Genomic DNA, 24,713 nt, shown 5'->3' with positions numbered 1-24,713 from the left:
TTTTTTGATCAACAACCCTTTGTTCGGTGACAGTGAGATGAGGATACTGTTGTGTGAATCTATGGTGTAGTTGTTGTCTGTATGCTGTCATGTTTGTTTCGAGTTTTGTGATGGTGTAATAAGTACGGATGATAAACTCGTTCATTTCTACTGTCCATTTCATCCGTTGGCGTGGTTTTCCAGCCTTTGTGGTCTGTGGATGCATTACCACAGAAACACCAAGGCTGGGTTGGTTCCTCACATCTGTTGAGGGCATTGCAGTAGCCATGCTTGGGCCGGTGCTGCTTTCGCCACCGGTAACCAAGGGAGACTGTGGCCTATTTTTCGAACGTGAGCCTCTGCCTAACCCACGAACGCGGACCTTGTTAACCCGGGCGACGTCCGAGCCGGTATCACACTTTGATCTAGTTATTACCATGATGAATATCTCCACAGAATGTGGGCGTGGTCACTCTTAGCTTCATTTCTCCCCATAGACCTTACTGGCATGGGTGTCCCTACCAGGAGCTTATGCTCCAGCCTGCATTGCCCTATGGATCAGTAAAATTACTGGGCTCTCCCACCACGACCAGGTGGTGACCACGGGAGAGTTATTATTATTATTATTATTATTATAATTATTATTATTATTATTATTAACAGCTCAGGGATGATTACAGATCAACAGATGAAACAGCTGGTTAGCTCAGGGATGCCTCTTTTTTTTTTTTTTTTTAACACTTTCCGCCCTGTGGGCACTAAGAGGGCCTCTTTTAGTAGGCCCATTATGGGTTCGGTCAGGCCCACAATGGGGCGACCGGGTGGTGAGGGACGGGGCCCGACATATCCGAACGGACCACCCCCCGAAAAATTCCTGGGGATTATTCGACCCGCTCGGATTCGATCCCGGGTCCCCCAGAGCGGTAGGCTGCCACCTTTACCGCTCGGCCATCCGGCCGTCGGGATTCCTCTTTAGGGAGACGGAAGGATTCATGATTGCCATACAGGATCAGGTCATAAATACTAAAAACTACAGAAAACACATACTCAAAGATGCAACACTCACAAATGACACATGCAGAAAATGTCACATCATGCCAGAAACTATACAACACATCACCTCTGGTTGCAAGCTCTTGGCACAGACAGATTATTTACACAGACATAATCAAGTAGCAAATATAATACACCAAGAGCTTGCAAAGAAACACAAATTAGTAGACATCCATAAACCATACTACAAATACATTCCGCAGACAGTATTGGAAAACAACACGCACAAAATCTACTACGACAGAGCCATAATCACAGATAAAACAATTTATCACAACAGACCAGACATCACACTCATTGACAAACACAATAAAATCACATACATTATAGACATATCCATTCCAAACACTCACAATATACAAAACGCATGCACTGAAAAAATTAGCAAGTACACAGAACTTGCCCAGGAAATAAGGCATCTGTGGAGGATGGATAGGGTGCTTACTGTACATGTTGTTCTCTTCTCTACAGGTGTCATACCACACACACTACACAAAAGCCTGGGCACATTACAATTGAATAGAAACATATACATCACACTACAGAAGGCCACTATATTGAATACATGTCATATTGTGAGAAAATTCCTGAATACAGACACACAGACTGATACACTTCTTTAATTTCTGTTTTGGTTACTATGCCTTGACTTTGGTCCGGCATAGTACACAGCCACCGGTGTTAACCAAGTATATCTCACTTAACCCAACATAATAATAATAATAACTCATTTAAAAATTATTCAAATAAAATTTTAAGAATTACTTACTGAAAATTAAATTGATGTAACGATATAGACATTTTCATTATTACAAATGCAATAAATGCTTAATAGATCGCTATAAAGTAATATTTTAGTACCTTTGAAAAAAAGTTGAAAAATAAAAATTTCATGAAAAATTATTTATTGTATTGACGCATGAATGTTACACAGTTCTTGAAGGTCATTTTTATCAGACTGCGAAACAAAGAAGTGCACGAGATAATCAAACGTTATATTATAAATAAATGTGAACTAGCAAAAAGCATATCATGAAATACAGTAGAGCATCGATTGTCCGACCCCCGATTAACCGACTTATCGGTTAACCGACTGCGTTCTAGTCGGCAAATTCAATTGTCCGCTAGTGATGTGGCGCTACAATATTTGGTTATGTCTTGGCTACTTTATTATTTTTGTTAAATTTTTGCATGTTTTAGCTGGCAGCACTGGCTCGACCATGAAAGGGAGGCTAGTATTTAAACCAGGCCTAATACACTATACTAATAATGTATTTTTTCATACTTTTCGGTTATCCGACTTTTCAGTTATCCGATCAACCCGAGTCTCAATTGAGTCGGATAATCGATGCTCTACTGTACTTCGAATACATTATAAAAATGATTTTCAGAACACTTTCCAATTGGAAAGTCATGGTCATATAAAATATATTCAATAATATATTATTGTATGTTGGATGTAATTACGTTAAAATTTAAATAAAACAATTAAAACAAAGAAAAATTTGAATTATTCTATTTTTATTCCGAGTTTAAAGTTCGTTTATAATTTTTTTTTTTTTTTTTTTTAATTTGGTCTTGACTTTTTCCTTTCGCCAGCATGTATGATTTAATCTCAAATTCCAGCGTTAAGAAGCTTTTAAAAAATATTTAATCTTAATTTATAGCATTCATTACATCGCAAATATAGGCTTATCAAATGGAAAATTATGAATAGAAACCAAATTATTCTGAAAAGCAGAATATTTTTTAAAATCAAAATGGACTTATGTATCTATTGGCTGTGTTCTTTACATATCCTTCATAGACTATCCAAAACAAGGACATGTCCTCCAAAAACGAGAGCACGTTCCTCCTTTTGAACGTCATATCATTCATATGGTAACCTTTTCAAATATGACCATAATCAGCTGCTCAGATAAAAGACAAAAATACTAGGTTTTTTCAAACTAAAATTAAATATTTTGATATCTGTTGTGTATAATTTTAAGTAATTTATTTTCTTTTTGATAAACTAAGAACCACATATGATCGTTAAATCTAATTTTCACATAAGTAAGATAATAATATTAATTAAATAAACAAGTATAATTTAAACATATGTGATAAAGTACACTTAATTGCAGGAAACATCAACAGAATGTTTGCAAAAACACAAATAAAATTTATTTTAATACAGTTTTTTAATATATCTTGAAGCACAAAGTGTTATCAAATAAATTTTATATTATGTGGGTTATGATTTATTATTATTTTATCAAAATAACAACTAAATATTTCAAAGAAAATGCCAATTTATTGATTAAATGCTTATATTTTCTTCATAATATCCAAATAAATTAAGTAAAAAATTATGTGCAAATTAATTTTAATGAAATTAATTTGCACACAGGGCAATGTAAATAAATCTAAATTTTTGAATATTCATAAAATATTGTATTTTGTTTTATGATAAGATTCAAGCGATATTTAATTTAATTCAAAATAACATTTTAGCAATTTTTTTTCTGTACTATTTTACATCTTGGGCTATTTTAAATGAAGCCAATTTATCTTCAATCCTCAAAATATCATTTTTATTTATTTATATTTTTAAATTAATAGAAAAAATCATGGAATATAAAACAATAATTACAACAATCAAAATTGAAATTGTAATTATGTGTCCATTAGTAGTCAATGATAAAGTAATCTAATTTTCATTACTTAATTAGAGTATTAAAACTGCTTTTCTTCAATAATCTCTCCAATCTTGTTTAAAAAAATAACATAAAAGAAAAATTAAACAATGAACTTTCAAAACGTTAATTTTCAGATTAAATAACCACAAAGACAAGATTGTTATCAATTTTTTTTTATACAAACACCATAATTCAATGTACAATCAAGTTTAGTTGTATAAAAGAATTCATTGAGTATCGTTAAATTTTATATTTTTTAAATGTAACGAGGAAAAAATTGTATAGAAATGAATTGTTTTTAGATCATACAATATTAATTATAGAATTTTAAAATATTTATAATATAAAAGCAAAAGAATTTACATAAAAATAAATAACTATCTTTAATCTATGTCTTTGAATAATTTATGTAATGTTTGATTTTCTATTATTAATTATAAATTATTATTAAATTAATAAAATATCCATTTATTTTCTTATTAAACTTTATCAGTTACAAAAATTCAAATTCTATATCTCATCTTATGAATTTTCAATACTAAAATAATAATATTAAACAAATAAACAACGTAGTTGCAATCAATATCAAATTCCTTGTTTATCTAATTAATATTTTTCATCTCTCGATAACTGTTGTTTAGTCAACAAAGTTTTCAAAAAAAAAAAAAAAAATTAATTTCTTCGGGAGAGGTTATGACTGTACCAATACCAAACACTCTATATTCATTTAAACGTGTGGAAGAATAAGAAATAAAGCAATTAAATATATTAATTACTGTTTGAAACTTTAATTTATGAAGTTTCTTTTCTTAACATTAATCTGATAAACATTAATGAATTTTTTCGGAAAATATAACAGAAAAAATGCCATTCTTTAAGATAGAAGAAAAAGGAGGCAATTCTTTAAGAGAGAAATTGTTTAAGTACGGGTACATTAAAAACTTTCTTAGAAATTTCTGTTTATTAGTTTATCCTTTACTTAATTATCATAGAAAAGTTCGGTTACAAACTAAATATTGTACTCAATTATTCAACTCATGTAAATATGTTTAAGGTTGCCAAGAGATCGGATATATATTCTGACAAATCCACCTAGATTTGCGGAATTAAGATTATAGGCTGAAGCTTTGATGTCTGATATTCAATTTTGGTATGTTGCCATTTTATTTATCTGATAAACATCTTTATTGTTGTCTGTATTTATTAATGTAATTAGGAAAATGTGGCCAAAGTTGTAACATTTTATTCTATATCGATCTGTTCTCTCTTATGGAGATATTGTTACCGTAATCAAATTAATTTTCTCGCCATTTGCAAGAAAGACTTTTTTTCTTTTTTTTTGTCAAACATTTTATCGAATAAAAATATCATTTTGTGTTTTATTTTAATTAAATTTATATCCTTTAAATACATATAAAACATTACGTATGCTATAGGAAAACACTATGTTAATCCTTTAAATTTTTTACACCACAGTTTCATTTATATAAGTTTTTTATTGCTATTTTATAGTTGTTAAAAAAAGTATTACATAAAATACAATAAAACTCTTGTTTCTCTTATACTGAGAATTTTTTAATTAAGTAACTAAGTTTTTAGTTTCTTAAAAACTTCAAATTTTCATACATTTGAAACTATAGATCCATAGAATATGGGATCCGACTTTAACGTCGCTACCAGTAACATGTCAAACATGTACTAATATGACTTTGATCAAATTTATTAATGATGTACTGATAGGACCGAATTTATATTCGTTAGTTCAAAGCTACAATAAATAATATACCCTTCTCTCTTCACAAAATATTAGCGAGGTTGAGGCCGAAGTTTTAAACGCGAAAACGTGTACGTCGGACGTTCAGCGCCGCTTTCCTGTAAGCCTAGAAGTTTCACAATGGCGTTTGGAAAGTCAGTGGAATCATGCTCGACATTCGAAACACCATTGTCAAACTTCTAGGCTTACAGGAAATCGGTGCTGAAAGTCCGACGTACACGTTTTCGCGTTTAAAACTTCGGCCTCAAACCTCGCTATTAATAACTTTAAAAGTGTTAGGCCATAAACTGTAGTTTTCTTAAGCTTGTGTTTAAATTTGGTCGTGTATAGTGATGGTGGTTTACATACATCAAATATACCGACTGTGCACATGTTAATATTCTAAATAAAAAAGAATACTTAAAATTTTTGAATTTACTAAATTTTTTAATACAAAAGAAAAATTCATTTAACAATGATTCAACGACAGCTAAACTAGAAATGAAAAGATCGAATTATCAATAATAAAAATTGTTTATAATTCTTGTTTATGATTTGAGCCACAGTAAGATACAGTATATTGAAAATTGTAAATTCTATCTAGTAGAACAGAAAATCCATTGCTGGTCATTAAAGTCGAAAATTGATAGATCTAAATGGAGTGGAACATAGCTGTGCCATGGATTTAGATTTATTGCGGAATTATATTTTATAAATTTAATTCTACAATAAAAGTAAAAATATAAATGACCCATCCTCCATACAGAATAAAGCTATTTAAGTGATGTAGTACTTGAAATTATTAATTTAAACCTGTTTATATTTACTTTATAACGTCTCAATTTGTATACAGAATGCTAGAAATGTTATCTTGAGGAATCGTGACATGAACAAGTTTGAACACGTTTCATCATTAATCTTTTACTAGCTATAACTTATTTTATTCTATAATGGCTATTTTGCGTTGTTATCCACTTTCTTCTTCAGAAACTATCTTCTGATGGAATTGCATGTTATAACTTCGTTTCTAGATGAATTATATCTGCAGAATTTAATTTGTTTTATTTTATATATGATTTAATTAATTAATGAAATGTACTAAAATCTTTTTCTGTAATTCTGTCTTATTCTTTTATGCCAAACTAAATTCAATTCAGTTTTTTAAAAAATTGAAAATTATGTAGAAATCAATATAGAGGAAATCATATAGAATTGACGACTCTATTATTATAATCACCGGTATTTATAATAAAACACAAATCATTTAAATAAATTCATGCAATTTTACGTAAATTTATAATAGTTAACATCTGTAATAGTATATTTTTTCCATATTTTTCCATATATTATTTCAATAATATATGCAGCACCTGGGAAACGTGGATGAGTCATGCGAGTAACAGATGTGGCACTACACCCTCTTCGAAACCATAAAACTGTATGAATAAAATTAACCAAATCAAAACAACTTTTTCATTTTCATAACGTTTTTTTTTTTAAAAAAAAATATAATATTAATTTTTTAAGGTCCCGAAATGTGCTGAACAAGGAACAAATAGCCATGCTGACCCTTCTATTTGGGATTGAATATATGCCATTAATATAATAAAAATATACATACAAAATTTGAACTGTTAAACATAAAATTAAATGAAAGTAAAAATATCAATTCGCTAGAGAAAATGAGAAAAATTGAAGTATAAATCCTTATTAAAGAATATAACAAAAAGTAAATATTTAATATTTATTTTTTCTCTATTGTTTCTTTCATTAATCCGTAAATTTTTTACTTAAGAAAAATATTACCTTGTAATTTAAATTAGAATTCGTATGTAAATATAATAATCAAATTTCTAAAAATATTTAGATTTTTTAGAGAAAATTAAATTTCTTTACTTCTTAAAAATTCTATTTAACGTTTAACATTATATTAATCGGATGATAAAGTAATATATTTTTTTAAACATTTGTAATCGTAAATATTATCCAACGTAATCTTTCTCTCGCAGCATTACTTTCACTCTAGCGATAATTACGGAAGATTTATATATATATATAATTCTTTTTTGCTTTCTTCAATTGGATTATACTCATATAAAATTGAAAAGGTTATTTAATTCAATGAAAACTATTAGGTTAAAACTCTATGAAAGATTTAGAAGTACTAAATTCATGAAATAAACGTTTATTTTTTTCGAAATTGGTATCATACATTGTTTATAATACGCTTAACTGTAAATATCTAGATAAGAGTATTTTCTTCTTAAAATCTTTCCGGCTTTTGGGGATTCAGAAGGATTAAAGTATTAAGATTCATATTATGAATTCGGCTAGAATCATAGCAGGTTTGGTGAAAGTTTGGGCATACAATATCTATTTTTCCACGAAAATATCTGGAAAATTTCGAATCTGGATCTCTCAGAACTGTTTTTGTTAATCTTCAGTTAAATAAGGCTATTTTATTAAGAATTAAATCATAATAGTTATACATATTTTCTACTGAAAGACAGAAGTTGATTAACAAGATTTGCTTGTATCTTTTATTACATCAAACTCTCTCATTATAGTTATGCTGCGGAATATATACTAGATTTGACAGATAATAGCTGCATGACGTACTCGTATATTGATATGATTTCTTTTCTTCATCATTTTATCCATGTTTTTATAAATTCCTATTAAACTAAACTATTTAAACTATTAAAAAGTATAACTAAAAATAATAATCATAATATTTAACTGAATTAAAATTATAATTGATCAAAATCTTTTAATTTAATTGCTATCTTGATTAAGATTTTCATAACATTTACATACATTTGATGATGATGGGGATGGTATCTAAAATTTTAACAAAGTTTTAAAAATCAAAACTAAGAGTATTTTCTTTTTAAAATCTTTCCACTTTGTAAATATTAAATAGATTTATGGCATTAAGATTCATGTCTTATCATTAAAATCAAATTTATGTTACAAGCTTGTTATATATAAAAATTTTATATAAATTTATTGCATTTTATTACTTTAACTTTCTTAAATTGTAAACAAAATTTAGTTAAAGTTTTACTACACAAATTATTAATAAAGACTGATTAAAATATTAATAAATCTATAAAAATTAAAAACTTTTACAATATTATGAAACTTTATAAGTGCTAAAATAATTCTATTTAGTCAAAAACATTTTTCTTTGCATCAATCAAATTCATTCAGTAATATTTATGCATATTTAAAAACGAATAAAAATCTTTCAGAAAATTATATGGTCATTTAATTGACATTAATAGATCATGTAATTTACTAAAAAATTCTTTAACAGTGATTAAAATTAATTTAATTTATTTAGTTTTATATATGTACTGTACATATAAAAGTCCATTACAAATATTCGTAATGAATAAAATACTTCAATATTTACTGTTAAAGTCAAAATAATTTTTGAAATTATTATAAATTATAAGCAGTATTAAACTAAATTAATGTAAAAAATATATTGTATTATTACTAAATTAAATCATTTCTAAAAATAATCTATATAAATTATAAATGATAAATATATTCATAAATTTATTCATAATCCAACATTTTAATTTCTTAAATCTAAATACATATTTAAAATGCTTTTAGAATTAATCTATAATAAAAGATTTTTAAAAAACTTCCCTCAACTATTAGATTGTGATCTATTAGAAATATTCTCATGTAAATTTATACATTTATAGCAAATTAAAAAAACAAATTTATGATGGAATCTACTGATTGTTAAACTATTTGAACAATATAAATATATAAACATTTAAAATTTATTAAATATTAATAAAAACATCCCTAAAATGATATTAATAGTACCATAATAAAAATTATTTATAACATCCTTCATTCTAATGAACAAAAATTTATTAAAGTATACTTTTTAAACTATTTTGTTGTACTAAATTTAAAGTAGGATATAGGAGTATAAGTCTGTGCTTGGTTCAATACTCTTTCTGAAGTTCAAAAACTTTTGTTTTCCATTCTGTATAAGAAGTAAGAGTAAATCCATCATCTGGATCATCTCAGCAGCATCAACATTCATCTAGAAATGTTTTTGAAAAACTTTTAAATATTTAAGGAAAATATAGGCAATATAAGCAAAGTTTAAAAATAACTCTTTCAAGACTAGAAATGGAGTAAAGGAGGGGGAAAGCTGAAAAAGCTGTTATTGTACTTTTCTACCTAATAAAAGTGATAAATATACAGTCAGAATGGAATATATATATCTTTATGCTACAATAAAATAAGCAGAACAAAGAGAAATAAGAAATATGAATCCTCAATATGCAGTTTTTTTTAATAGTATATTTCACCTCAACTTGGTTTAATCCTAACATCAAATATTACTACTGGAATTATATTCAAAATCATAGAAAAGAAAGTTATATCAACACAAGGCTGAATATATTAAACTGGAAAATATAGAAATAATAAACAAGCTTATATGTTAAAAAATAAGTTCTTTAGAAAATATTTTTTAACATTGAAAATTATCATACCTGAAAACTGTAGGGTTCTCCTGGTTCCAAATTAACAAATACATACATATGATTATTTCTTCCAATTTGTGTTACATTCAATGTTCCATTTGTAAAAATTTGTCCACTTTTTGTTAACTTAACTTCGTAATTTATGATATTTGCACCATTATCATGAGTTGGTCTTCGCCATCCAAACAATAAAGTTTCATTTGTCGAAGCCAACACATGTACCCAAGACACCTTTGGAGGAACTGAATGAAACAAATACAATTTAATAAAACTTTAAAGCATTTGCTTTTATTTTTAAATGCAATATTTTTAAGTACATAATTTTAAAAACTAGATTATGACTTTACATGAATTAATTCAAAATAAAAACTATTATTTATAAGAATAGAGCCTATATCATAGTAGCTAACACTAAAATTCATTAAATTTAATGTTATTTTAATACATTAATGAAATACAGTTTTTTCCATTAATGTATTAAAATAATGTAAAATTATTTTAATTTTATTAAAATAATGTTTAAACACAGTTTAGTTTTAAAGTATTAATGATTCAAAGGAATATTACTTTTGTTCAGTTTTACTGAAATAAATCTTGAATTAATTAAAGTATTAATTAAAAAGTACCAAATGAAGATATTTATACATATATAATGGTCTAAAATTCATTTAACTAAGATATAATTTAAAGGTTCTTTTAAAACCAATTTGAAAATGCTATATGATATTATTGGCAATTCAATTCAACCACGTTATATTAATTTTATAAACAAACATTACAAAATTATTAAGCAAATAATTATTTTAAAACATTTATAATAATTATAACAACATCACTACATTTATTTTTTATAATAAAAAAGTATTACTTCCTTTTCAAAAATTTTTTCATTATAAAGAATAAATTAAAATATTAATTTTATTTAATTTATGTACAAAATATCTGGGTATAAATCACTGAAATATAGAAAAAATATATGCTTTAATAAAGTATAAAATAAAGCAAATATTTTTTTTCTATTTTTTTAAATCACAAGTATCTTATTAATTAAGATTTTAAACTAGTAAATAAGATTTGAGAAATTATTTTACTTTTATGAAATAAATCAATTTTCTATAATGCTATTCTATTTACTTTATTACTAAATTATTATTGGATATATTAGAATCAAATGAAATGTAACATTGACATAAACATAGATTATCTTATAAAGACTAGATACAAGCTCTCAATTATTCAGCAACTATATGTATAAGTTATAGTAATTGGTTTTGTAAAATACATGACCATGAGAATGATTTAAGATCATCATTGAAGCTTCTAGAAAGTAGTATAAATATGGGAAAGAAATAATCTTTTTATCTTATAAAATAATAAAATCTGTATAATATAAATGGAAACAAATTATTTTAAAATTATATTTATTATAAATCAATGCATTAATATGTTATAACTATTCATCATAAACAACAGTGAATACATTATTGGTCTACTAGATAAATTTTAATATATGTTGTTGTTCATTTACAATTAATTTAAATTACAGATTTTATATTTTAAAATTTGTTTTAATTAATTATTAAATTTAATAAGTATTTTATCATTAATTTGATTTTGTGCATTATATATATTATGATGTAATTGTTTTCTATTTATTTTATTAAAAAGATAATAAATTATATTACAAATTGATTTAAATAATAAATAAAATATGAAAATTTAATGCATTATAAAGCTATTTAATTTACTTCACATTAATATTGATAATTTTGATTATAATAGATCTTTACTCAATATTATATTTTATTTTTATGTTGTACATGTATATGAAGATATAATTATAAAGACTCTTATTTATATATTGAAAATGATTAGTAATATATTAAAATTTTATTCCTAATAAATGAAGATTCAAAGATAAATTCCAGTTTTAATATCCTGACACAGGCAATAGAAAAATAGCCAGTTTAGAATTATTTAAAGCAAAAAATTTACAAAAATGTTATAAAAAAAACATATATATATAATTTAGGCAAGAATATCTTTTGCTGATTATAAAAGTATTTACTAAGAATGAAAATATTATAAGAGTAATATTTGCAAAGACTTTGAAGGAGAAAACTTTCATAAGAAACTCTTGGTATGTGGATAATGCACCTTGAAATATCTTCACGTGTAAATTAGCATTCTCATTCTGTTGCTAGAAAGAATGAAAATGCTGATTTACTAAATTTAATTTTGTAAGCATTATTACAAAATTGAATCTTGAATATTTTCCATTTTTCTCAACAAATTAAATAATTCATTAAATATAATCATTAAGACAATTAAGTGAATAAAAATTATATATAAAAAATTATATTTTAAATTTTCTTAATCAGTATTACAATTTGTATTAATATTATGTTAATATAAAATTAAAAAATAGAGAAATTATATTAAAAAATAGTTAATTTTAAAAATTTTCATTGTAAAGATGTGCATTGATTTTTTTCACTTTATTTTAAGTATAAAATGTATATATCACAATGCATATTTTGTATGTAGAAGCTAAGTATAAGATATATATAAAGATTTATTTTTTTGAAGGATAAGTCCAAAGTTATCACTTTCTTTTAATAATAAATATTTATCATTGAGATTATGAACTGCACTTCTACTGATGTGCACTCTTATCAATATTTTCAAATAATATATTCAAATATACAGTATATATATATATTTGACAGAGGAGTGTGTATATATATATATAGCTTCTTATTTATTTATAAAAAAATATATAAAAAGATTCTAATTTCAAATTTTTCTATATGAAGCTAAAGCTCCTACATCTCATCTTAAAAATCTTTTATTTTCTTTATATAAACTATTTATAATTAAAAATATATAAGATCATAAAAATTTTCTTTTAAACTAAGAAATAACACCAGTTTATGATAATAAAGTGTTGTTATTTCTTAATGTAAAGGAAATTATTTTTTGCTATTTGTGTTAAATTCTAAAAATGTTCTTATTGTTCTGAAATTTTTCATTATATAAAATTTTCATGGTTAGTGAACCGATTTATTTTAAATTAAACAGCTTGATGATCATTAAAGAAAAAGCTAGTTGTAATCTCTAATAATAGATGATTTAAAAATAACATTTTATATACAAAAACTAAGATATAAAATAATGTAAAAATAATAATTAAGTTGAAAAATGATTGTCAATTTAGTGAAAAACATTTTCTGAAGGTTTTTTTTTTAACACAGTCTTTATAATTGCAGTTAATAAAATAGTTTATTAGTAACATATTTGCAGAATAATTAAAGTATACAGTATATGTAAATTAACTTTCTAAAATCGTCAAAATAATTAAATAATTACAAAAATTTGTACAGTAAAAATGAAACTTTAGTATGCCAATCATTTTTTTGAATGGTTAGCATAACCAAAACTGATAATTTCTTACAGTATTAGAGAAATTTAAACAGACAAACAAATTAACAAATAAGCAAAGTGAATGCAAAATCTCAAGTTTTTAACACAAATTATTTCTGAATTTTCGAAAAATTCTACAGATAAAATGACGGGTTTAAAAAATCTAAAAGCCATTTCTACTTTAATAAACTTCTAAAAACTTACACTTTATAAATATAATTAGAATAAAATCGATGTTTGTTAAACAAGAAAATTCCGAAAAGTAAGTTTTGTTACATTTATCATTCGCTTTGCTATTGGAAAAACATAAGAAGACATATCTCCTATTCGTAAAAGAATAAACATTAGTCGAAACTATAGGAAAAGAAAAGGATTCTCTAAAAATTTTGACAGGAATGTACGATGAAAAATGTAGAACTATATTTGATACGATTATAGCTATCTCAAAGTTCAGACATTAAAGAAAAAAGTGGTGACAGAGATTATAGAAAGAGCAGAGGCAGCAAGATGGAAGATAATGCGATTTATACGGAAGAGCGTATTGAATGAAACTGCTTTATCATTATTATCCAACTATTACATCAATAATAAGATACGTAATCAAATTTTAAAACAGTAATGTTTTAAAAGACTATCGATCGATTTTGTTACACTTAGTACAACTATTTCGTACTGATTTATTAGGTGAGGGATTTCTTGAAGAAGATTGCCAATTTCAGCAAATTCACTACATTCAGCAAGAAATTCATTTTATCTTTGTAATTTTTATGATTGTATCTTTTACAGACAAGCTACAGATTATAAATCAGCTAGGTTTTTCTTAGATCTTTATCGATAAACCCTTTGCTTATTGCAACATTCTACAGATTAACTCAACTATACTTTTTTAGTGATCCTTTATTGTCTTGAACGAATTTATCACATTTCAAATCAAGAATTTAAGATAGAAACAGCCGAGCAAAATCCATTAGCAATGCTGAAATTGCTTATTTTTTCATTGTTTTCAATAACAAGCAAGAATTAAAAGTAATAAGAAATGTTTCCGGCATTAACAATGAACAATCCTTTCTCCTCAAGTCTTTAAACTCGAGGCAGACAAATTCGATGTATAAAATTTATTACAGATCTGTAATATAAATTTACTTAAATTAAATCTTTTAGAATTTGTTTCAATAGAATTTTAAAAAAAGAGAGAAACTTCAACCGAAGAGATTTACCCATAAAAATTCAAGCTAATGTACACAGTTCATCTTAGTGAACTGCAGGAGTTCTTAGCGATCAATAAGAATCATCGTTTGGTTCTCGTTGGGTCAAAGGGAACATCCGCGACATCCAACTGTCTGTCCTCCTTTCATTACATTTACTGAAGACAGGATGAACCCAATGGAGGGTGATTTATGAAGTTTCAACGTTCAAGTCATGGAAGCCACAATTACCTTCCTTTCAGAACGATGGTCGTTGGAGCAAAAAGAGGTGAAAAAATCAAAGGTGTCTTTATACATTGTATTGAACTATAGTGTTTAGGGAGTTACTGCCGAACATACTTTCATAAAGAATTTAGTTTTGAAGAAAATTTTAACAGTTTTTTTCCTGGGTTTAAAAATTGCTTAAATTTTTACATGTATATATTTATATATAACGTTATTTCAAATCGCTGAACCAGATAAAAAATTTTCCTATTAAATTCAAGTAAAACTATAAAATTTCGAAATGTTTGAATAAAAAAGAAATGATCACAACAGTGATAATTCATAAAAAGGGTGAGGAAAATATTTCAGTATTACGCTACAACTTTGATTTTATATATTTCTTTTTTTTTTTTTTTTTTTTTTTGTAAGAAAATAAATGTGAATCGAGTGCATTAAGAGTTAAATCTACCGTAGGACATAAAAACAGATGGAATTGATGTTACCTACTTGTAATGAGATTTGGATATACTAACCGTTCATAAATCTAATTCTACTGTTTCATTTGCAGGCTCTTCCCAAGAGGAATTATGATGTGTTTCGATACTTAAAGAGAATATAGTAGTAGAAGCTCATATAAAGAATATCTATAGACAAATTTGAAGCAATGAAATATTTTTTTCTTTACGGGCTCTATTTTTATATATAAAAGCTAAAATATTTTCACAGCTTTATTCTGAAGGTTTTACGTTGATGAAAAAGTAAAAAAATAAAAAAAAATTTAAAAATCGATGTCTTTATGAACCAAAATGGCTCGTATAAAAGCTACTTTCTGACATCAATCCTTCATCTTAACAACCTTAATCCAGTATTCTATGCAAATCGCTATGGATAAAACATGTAAAATATGTTAAATTTTTTTTAAAAAATGTAATAAAAAGGATGTAACTTTGGTGAGAGGTGAGGAGTCCCTATAATCGACTAAAGAAGTAGATAAAAATTTACATCATTCAAAATCAAAAATATTAACATTGAATTTATGAAAATATCAATAATTTTTTTTATCGTAAATGAAATAAAATGTAACTAAAATTTAAGATAAGCTTACAAATATATTATAAGTGTATAAAAATTACAATTAAATAAATTTATCTTCAGAAATGAACACATTTTAATCATTTCCCTGCCTACAATCTTCGTACATTAACCTTATACATAAAATATGCTAACGTTTCACGTACAATAAACATCTAAAAATAACATTTTTTTAAATTTCAAAATTAAATTTAAAATAATATTTGAAAGTAGAAATTTATAATGGAATGAATAAAAAAAAATGCATTTATTCCGGTTTATTATCCTTAATAAAACCATAGAATATGTTGGCATAATGACAAAAAAGTCTCCTTTTTAAAATTATATTGTATCTATTTATAAAGTTTTGAATGAAGAAAAATTTTGTTAAATATACAGAAAATGATCATCTACTTATTCTTAAAGAAATATCTAACACGATCAATTCTGAACTGAACTGGAAAAGATAGATTTAATAATAAATTAACTCCAGGCCCAGATAGAAGATAACAAAGCAGTATCATTTGGCCAGAGCCTTACACATACAGTGGCCCTAAACTTAATTTTTATATGAAAAATAGGATATGCGAAGTAATAAATTAAAGTTTTTTTAAAAAAAATAAATTTATTTATATTTATTTTATTGATTTTTATTCGTGTAATCTTATTGCCTTCGGAGAGAGGGAGATCAACATTTGTGACTAGTTCTAGTACCTCTTACAGGCCCTAATTAATTCTGAGTTCACGCCTTTAAATATATACTTTATTAATACGTTTTTAAGATTGGGCATCTTATTGTCCTAAAATTAAAATATTAAACACATAAATCTTATGAATTTAATAATCAACATGCTGGTAAAATAACCTGAAATTTGAAATGTAGTTAGAAAGGAGTTAACAAATAGTTTTTTTTTATATAATAAATTTCGTAAATATTTGTACATTTTTTAAATTAAAATAATTTTTAATCGAAAATTAATTAAATTCTGGTTTTAAAAAAGAATTTTTATTAAATAATCATAATTATCCATGTTAAAATTCGTAACAAAACTAAAGAATTATAAATGAAAAAATATAGGAAGATGTGACTACAATAATAATATTAAAACATATAAATAACTACTATATATAATAATCTGTTAATAATAGAAATAAGTTTTCTAAAAATTCTTTAAAATTATAAAAGCCAGTCATAATTTATATAATATAAATTTAGTTTTGGAGAGTATCTTAAGAAAAAATTTGAGAAAGTGATAAATTCCGGTTAATTTATAATGAAGAATTTGATTAAATTACAAATAAAAAATAAAGTAATTAATGTGCGAAAATGTTCATTGGCAATCATTTAATTTCAGAACATTTAACAACTTTAACATAAAATCCTTTAGGGCAATTTATAACAGTAAAAATATAGACATCACTTTAACACTAAACTGTTAAATCAACCATACAAGAAAATCAACAAAATAAATCATAATAATCTGAACAAAGCATTTTCAGAAATTATTATACAAGCAGTAACATTCCAGTTTAGTATCAATAATTTATGTTTTCTCATGTTGTAAGCTCCTGTGACATATTAAAGCAACTAATAATTGTCACACTCTTCTTCCCCTCTCTTTGCTCCAACAGTAATCTTCACACCCTCTTTTCTTTCCTCCCTTTTGCATTAATTATAATTTCGTGACGTCACCATTTCATTTGTAATAAAATTTAGATAACATTATTTTATAAAAATAAAATTAAATTTTTCAAAGAATTTTATAAAAGAGAAAGTATATAATTAATTATCACACGGGTTACTTTTAATTTTCAAGTAGAGAGTTTGGTTAATTATTGATCTGTTTATCTTTTGTCGTTGTTTGCAATAAATAAATTTTGGGTATTCAGACGTTTAATTTATTAGACTAATTGAAGATATCGCTACTAAGAGTTTATTTTTGTTACAAGAGATGACAATTATGCTGCTGGATGTTTAATTTAGAACATAAATAAAAGAGTAAGTTTTAAACTGAACTGCCCTAGATGCATGTATTTTAAACGGGGGTTTTCGTTGTCTCGCAGCTGAAAGATGGAATAAATGAATAAAAAAAAAATGAAAGAAGAAGAAGAAAAGACTTTCTTAAGAACGCATAGAACGTTAAAAAATATTGCAGTTTTAGTAAAAGAGCACATTTGTGCATTTTTATGCACTTTATAATGAAAGCGAGAAAGAGATTCTAGATTTAAAAAAAAAAAAAAAAAGCAATTCTTAAAGGAAAAAAATTCATCCTTTTGCTATAAATCATTCTTTTGGATAGAAGAGATTTTAAAAGAATAAATAATTTTGAAAGAACTAAACCCTTAGGAACCATTCTTTAACAGAAATAGATAGATTAAACATAGAGTAATGTCACAAATAAATTTACCGTTACACTTATTACCCTGAAGAAAATCCTATATTTAATTGAAAAGTTTCATTGATTGAGGCCCTAAAGATTTTTATTTTAGTTAGAAGATGGTGATACGACATTTTGTCCAGCCCAAGGATAAACTAGGCTTTCAATGAGACCGCAGATCGTGGTTATGTTAGATAGTTTGGTCGATATTGCCAAAACTTTTTTTTTCTACTCATTCAGTGGCTTATTTGGAATACACTAGTAATGGGAAAATAAATATATAAAATTTCTATAAAATTATCTCATCAATTTTAAAAAATAAATTATACATCCGTACCATTTTATCTTTGTATCTTCACTACAAATTTTTTAAAAACCATATGATGCATATAAGAAAATAATAGGGTTTTTAATAAATTTATTTATGTAGTTCCTTTAAATTACAACAAACTACATATAAATTAATATATTAATTGATGTTGCAAGTTTCTTATAAAGTAAATTTGCAAAAACCTTCGGTAAGTTTATGCTTATTTTATTAACAAACAAAAATTTAATAGTTTAGTTTTGGCTCTATATATTTTAATTAATATCTTGTATATTTACATTAGTGTGTTAAAATATGCCAATAAAATCTTCCTAATCGCTCCTCAACTAAAACGACATTTTATTTAATCTAATAAATATATATTTTTCGTGTTTTAACATATTTTTTATGTGCATTTTTTTATATCTCTGTATGTTTACAATGTTCTTTAAGCAGTTATATCCTTTACATTTGTATAGAACAGACACAAACATGGCGTACGCTTATCATCGTTTGTCGTTCAATGCACTAACTTCATTCTGGATAAGCAGCTGAATAGGAAGCAACTGCCAACAAATATTTTATTTTTTACAAGGAAAAATATCAAAGAAAACAAGGTTATTTTTTTATATTAAAATACAAAATAAAACTAAAATTATAAAAATCTTTTGACCTATTTATAGTTATTTTATAATGTAAATTCTCTGCACACATAAAAAAATTTAATGGATGAATTTAATATATAAAAATATACCAAGCTCTGATAAATTTAATAAAAAAATATTTTAGATTAATAAATTTTAAAAAATTACAAATTTAAATATTAAAAATACAAAAAATAAAATAAAAAACATCTGTTTTTACTAATAATATTTTCAGAAAAATAAAAAAAAATTATGAATTAAATTGTTTAATATATTTTTATTATTATTATTTTATATTTATAAAAAAATAATAATTAATTTATTCTGTTGTCAAGTATATATAGACTGTATACCCGTAGATGCGCCATATTTAATTCATAACAATTATATTGTGGAATTTCCATCAAAAGAATATGTTTTATACTCGAAGAAAGATCTATAAAAAGAAGGTAAAAATTCAGCAGTGGGAAAATATTTTCTCCCCTTCTCTTATAATACAGCAATACGATTCTTGGTTGACCAAACAAGGATCATTCTATAGAAAATGGCTTCAGAACTATTTACGATACATGCTTATAATAGTGTAGAGGAGAAAAAAGAAGCGATTAATATGAAAAGTATAAATTACCGTCGGCAGGCATGGTGACATTCATAACTTCCCATTTGCTGGATCCGAGATCGTTAACGGCTGCCAGTTGGAAGCCATAAGTCATGGCTGGTGCCAAGTACCTGACTGTATAGTTAGTTGCGTTCGGAGGGATCTTGTCATCGACATCCAACCAATCAACACCGGTACTAAAGTTCTTCACTTGGAGATGAAAATGTTTGACTGGTGAATTGGTTCGATAGCGTAGGTGCCATTTCAAGAGTGCCGTTCTTGAATCCAGCGGCTGTACCGAATCCACCGTAACTTCGGGACGTTCTGTGAAGAATAATTGTTAAAATTTAGATTCTTACACTTATATAATATACACAGATTATTATTTTCAATTTAAGCATAAAATATACGAAATTTTACTTATATTATGGTTCTTTCACAAAAATGCTCGTTTTCAATCTTATTCGAGCGCAAATAGCTATTTTAAGGCCTTTTAAATTGATTAAAATATGCTAAATCATGTGAAAATTAATTTTTAAGAATACTTTTCTGTTTATAATATATTAGAAAACACGTCTTTAAATTACTTTATGCTGTACATACTTGTCCACAAACCAACCCACCTAATGCTTAAACGTAATTTCAATGTTATACAAAGAAAAATCAAAATTTTTTTCTTAAGGAAGCTTTATAGACACGTGAAGGAAGCTTTAGTCTATAAAATCTTGTTGCAAATTTCAAATGTTCATGTCAAATAGTTTACGAGATATTCATCAAACAAATACGGACATTCGAACGAACGACGTGCTGACATTATCCCTTCTTTTTAATCACTAAAAAGCGTGAAGAGATATATAAAGATTTTGATGAATGGGTGTTTTGAGAGCAACGAATGTGATTCCGGATATAAAGATTACTCTGTCACCTTTCCCTAAATTAGTCGTTGGAAGTCGTTGAAGATTAATCTGTCCTGGGACTGTGATACTTCTTTTACAAGTATTAAGAAGAAGAAAAGACTATTGGAAACAAACCTGGCGAGATAAGTAGGATCTGAGTAAATCCTCATTCACTGCTATTTCTAAAACTCATCAAAACTATTGTTTAATTTCTTTTATAAAGCAAATCCTATATAAAACCCGTTGCATATAAACAAATCCTAGAAAAAGCGTTATTCAAAGTTTAATTAAAAATTGTAAAAGAGTAGGAGGAGGTTGGATAACAGAAATTCTTATTTTCTTTTCTAGCGAAGATGAAAATCGTTTTTCTATAAAACTTTTCTTCAATTAAACTAAACGTTTACCGTTGTGTCAGGAGGAGATAAAGAACAAAGTAAAGTATATTATCTTTGCATTGTGCATAGGAGTAGATGATAAGAGATTCCTATCTAAAATCAACGTTTAGAAAAAAAAAGTTTATATAAAAAACAAAAAACAATTCCTTTAGTTACAATGACAAACGTTTTCCCAATTTAATGTCGATCGAGAGAAGCAAAAATTTGCATTTGAAGTCCACGCTCTAATTCTTTCTTAATGAAGCTCCTCAAGATTCTAAGTGAAACAACTCCCAAACGAATAGGGAATAAAAGGTATTCCTCTATAAACATTACACAAAATTTAAATGACTCGTTTATAAACAGAAGTCATGAGACTCAAGCTTTGTTTTCACTAAATTAGAATATAAATTATTTAAGTTAGTAGTAAAAATAATTTGAAAGTAATTACCTCAATGCTAAATATATGTGTAAAATTATATTCATGTGTTTTTTTAACTCTACAAACATTATACTTTTTAAGCTTTAAATTAAATTTTTTTAAAAATTAATCAAAACATCGAAAAAGATTTTATCTTAGAAACCTTAGTGTAAATCTTAGAATAAACTTTAAAAAGTATAAATGATGTTGAAATGATTACATTAATACTATTAAAATTAATTGTACCAAATAAAGTAAGGATAATTAAATCAATTCGTGTTTACTTTTAACAGTCGTTAGTCTTGGAAAGGATTCGATTTCCAAAGCCCCAAGAGAAGAAAGACGAAAGATAAGAATTAGACGTTGTTGAACAAAGATTTTCTTTTCCTCTTTCCAATTTTACTGTTCTGACTTACTACATTACATTTACTTGGATTATATTGATTAATGTAACAGTGAAATAGTTCAATTTTGTTAAGAATTTCAAACTTATTCTTATAAATTATCTGCAATTTTATATTTATATTATTAGAAAATTTCTCATAAGAATCAGAAAATTTATATATAAGCTAAATAAGCTATAGTTTAGGGCCTTGTGCTTTTAAATTTATTATTATTTTTTAAAGAAGGGTCTCATATATTAAAGAATAAAACCTCAACTCTAAAATCTGGCCCTACTATAAAATGTATCGATTCTAATTAGAATGATCATTAAAGAAGCTACAGCTTGAGGCCTCTTATTTTTAACTTTATAATTATTTAGTAGAAAGAAGAGCTTGTTATGTATTATAGTTTAGAGCAGTAGTTCTTAATCTTTCTGAGGCCAGGGAACACCATTCATATACTTTTTATTACACGGAGCATTAGCATCAATATATTCAAAAATCGATAAGCAATTTCGAGTTTACTATTCTCACGACACAATGAAGCAATAAACTAATAAACTTTATTGTATTGAATAAAATAGAAGCACGGAATTGTCTACGAATAAAGTAATATGTTGTAGAACATTGGAATAAATTTGCAATAAAAACTTTTAAAAATTATTCTTTTGTGGAACACTTGAGGCAAGTTTGCTAAACACTGGTTTAGACACATAACAAATCTAAATCAGATCCTAATTATCATGTACTAATTTCGATTTAAAAAAAAAACAATTATTAAAAATACTTTTTAAGTTATTCCATACATTACTAAATAAAAATAAATTTAAATCCTTTAATTTACAGCTTAAAAATGAAGTATAAACATTTTAAATCTTAATAAAATTATTATTTTTATTAAAATGGTTCATTAACTCAATTAAAGAAATGTACACTTGAACATAAAATTTGAAAACTTTTACATTTTAATAATTAAAACTTTCTTTTTAAGCAGTAATTAATTAATTTTTAATTGATTATAAAATATATTTTTGTATTTATGAGACTTTAATAAGGAAAATGATAATTATGTTAAGAGTTGTTATTGACGTTTTTGATTTGATCTTTGAAAATAAATAAAAAAAGAATTAAAATCAACATAAAAATTATTTTAAATTGATCTCTTTTAAAATGTTTATTCAAAGATTTATAAATTTAAGAATTCTTTATATTTAAAATCAGTGTCATTTGATCTGTTTTAATCCATTCTGGAACATGTGATACTTTTAGAAAAGTAATTTTATTCATTGAAGCTTTTACTTAAAATCATTTTTCATTTTTAAAATGTCCTCATTTTATTCAAATTTTAAAGATATTTTTAGTTTTAAAATTGAAAACTTTCCTCTTATATTACTATCAAAACAAAGTTTTTTTAATGGAGAACTTTAATCTTTCGCAGAGAAATTATAATGATAAATAAATGTTTGAAGAAAATATAAACGTAACTTATTTACCTTACACAAAATATTTTACATTTTATAATTATAATATACTAATTATAACTTTAAGTAAAATTATAATAATAAATGAGTTGAAGTATGAAAGCTGTATTGTATATAAGACCACAAAGAAATCAATACATTGAGGCTTTACAATAGTTAAATAATTTAGATTTTGTTCATATTAATTATAAATGAATTGTTTATTTTAATATAGTAATCTATATTTTATGCAAATTAATTTAGTTTTTAAAAATAAGGTTGTGAATTCCTTAATTCCTGAATTGGAGTTTATGTATATAAGTAGATTATACAGCTTAAAACCTTAATATTTTGCATATTTATGTTTTAAAATTTAAAAGTTGAGGTCGAAAACTAGTAAAATTTAATATTTACGTGATTTTTACTGCATTATAAGCCGTATTTACAACAGTATCTTCTCTTAATGGAAGCTATCTTTATCTAGTGATTAGCAGCCAATTTCATTAATTAAAAATCAATAAAATAATTATTTTATTTTACATTAAAGTATTATAATTAAAACTTGATTTCTCATTCAATAATTATACAAATATTAAAATGAATCACATTTTTCTCTTTAATATATTTGATGATTTTTTAAAACAAATTTCCAGCGAAGAGTTAGTACTTTTCATTCGCTATCTTATGTCAATTAACTGAAAATCTTTACGGTCAACGTTATTATTGATATAATCATCACAAGAACTAAAAAAAACCACCGTTCATCTAACGTCTTGAACGAATAATCACGTGACAAGCCAGTCACATGTCCGGGCAGCTGTTCAATTAACCGTTATAGAGAGTCGTTAATGAGTTTTCACCAGATGACGATGAGTTTGGTTCTGTGTACCAAAATTGACAATTACAATTAAAGGCGAGCAACGTTTGCAGGGTGATCGATGACTTAAAACTCAACCTAAATACTAAGCAAAAGGGAGAAGGGGAAGGTAAAGTTTTAAGAAGTTTATTGTTATAAAACCTTCACATGTTTGTATGTATATGTATAGAAATGCAAGAAAAATTCTTCTACTTGCAAACTTTTCTGGACTTTTCACCTCCAAAAGTTGTGGAGTTAAGATAGGGGATTACTCTGACACTTCAACCAAGCAATGATTTATTATCGCAGATGACGTAGAAGGAAACGTCAGAGACAGAGTATGCATATCTTTAAAAGCTGAGAATGAATCATTTTTAGTAATATTAAATATTATTCAATGATTGAAAATGTTGATTTATTTTATTTTATTTCCTTTTTTTTCAATAATTAATCTGCTTATTGTTTAATTACCAAAGCTAGCGATTGTTAATCAAATTATAAAGT

General features: G+C 25.5%; 1 protein-coding gene across 2 annotated transcripts in view; it reads right to left on the bottom strand.

Moving 5' to 3' along the window:
- The window catches only part of Ptp69D (Protein tyrosine phosphatase 69D), a 442,542-nt gene that overhangs the window by 89,348 nt on the left and 328,481 nt on the right, over window positions 1-24,713 (bottom strand). For both annotated transcript variants that reach the window (XM_067274239.1, XM_067274240.1), the window contains exons 6-7: window positions 19,850-20,143; window positions 9,999-10,231 (exon numbers count right to left, since the gene is read on the bottom strand). In XM_067274239.1, the coding sequence (XP_067130340.1) occupies window positions 9,999-10,231; window positions 19,850-20,143 (527 nt within the window). The remainder of the gene's footprint in view (window positions 1-9,998; window positions 10,232-19,849; window positions 20,144-24,713) is intronic.

This window comes from Centruroides vittatus, unplaced genomic scaffold (assembly GCF_030686945.1).
Source record: "Centruroides vittatus isolate TY-2023 unplaced genomic scaffold, ASM3068694v2 contig_545, whole genome shotgun sequence".
NCBI lineage: Eukaryota > Metazoa > Arthropoda > Arachnida > Scorpiones > Buthidae > Centruroides > Centruroides vittatus.
The sequence above is the reverse complement of the archived record's forward strand: the minus strand, read 5'-3'. Positions and strand labels throughout refer to the sequence as shown.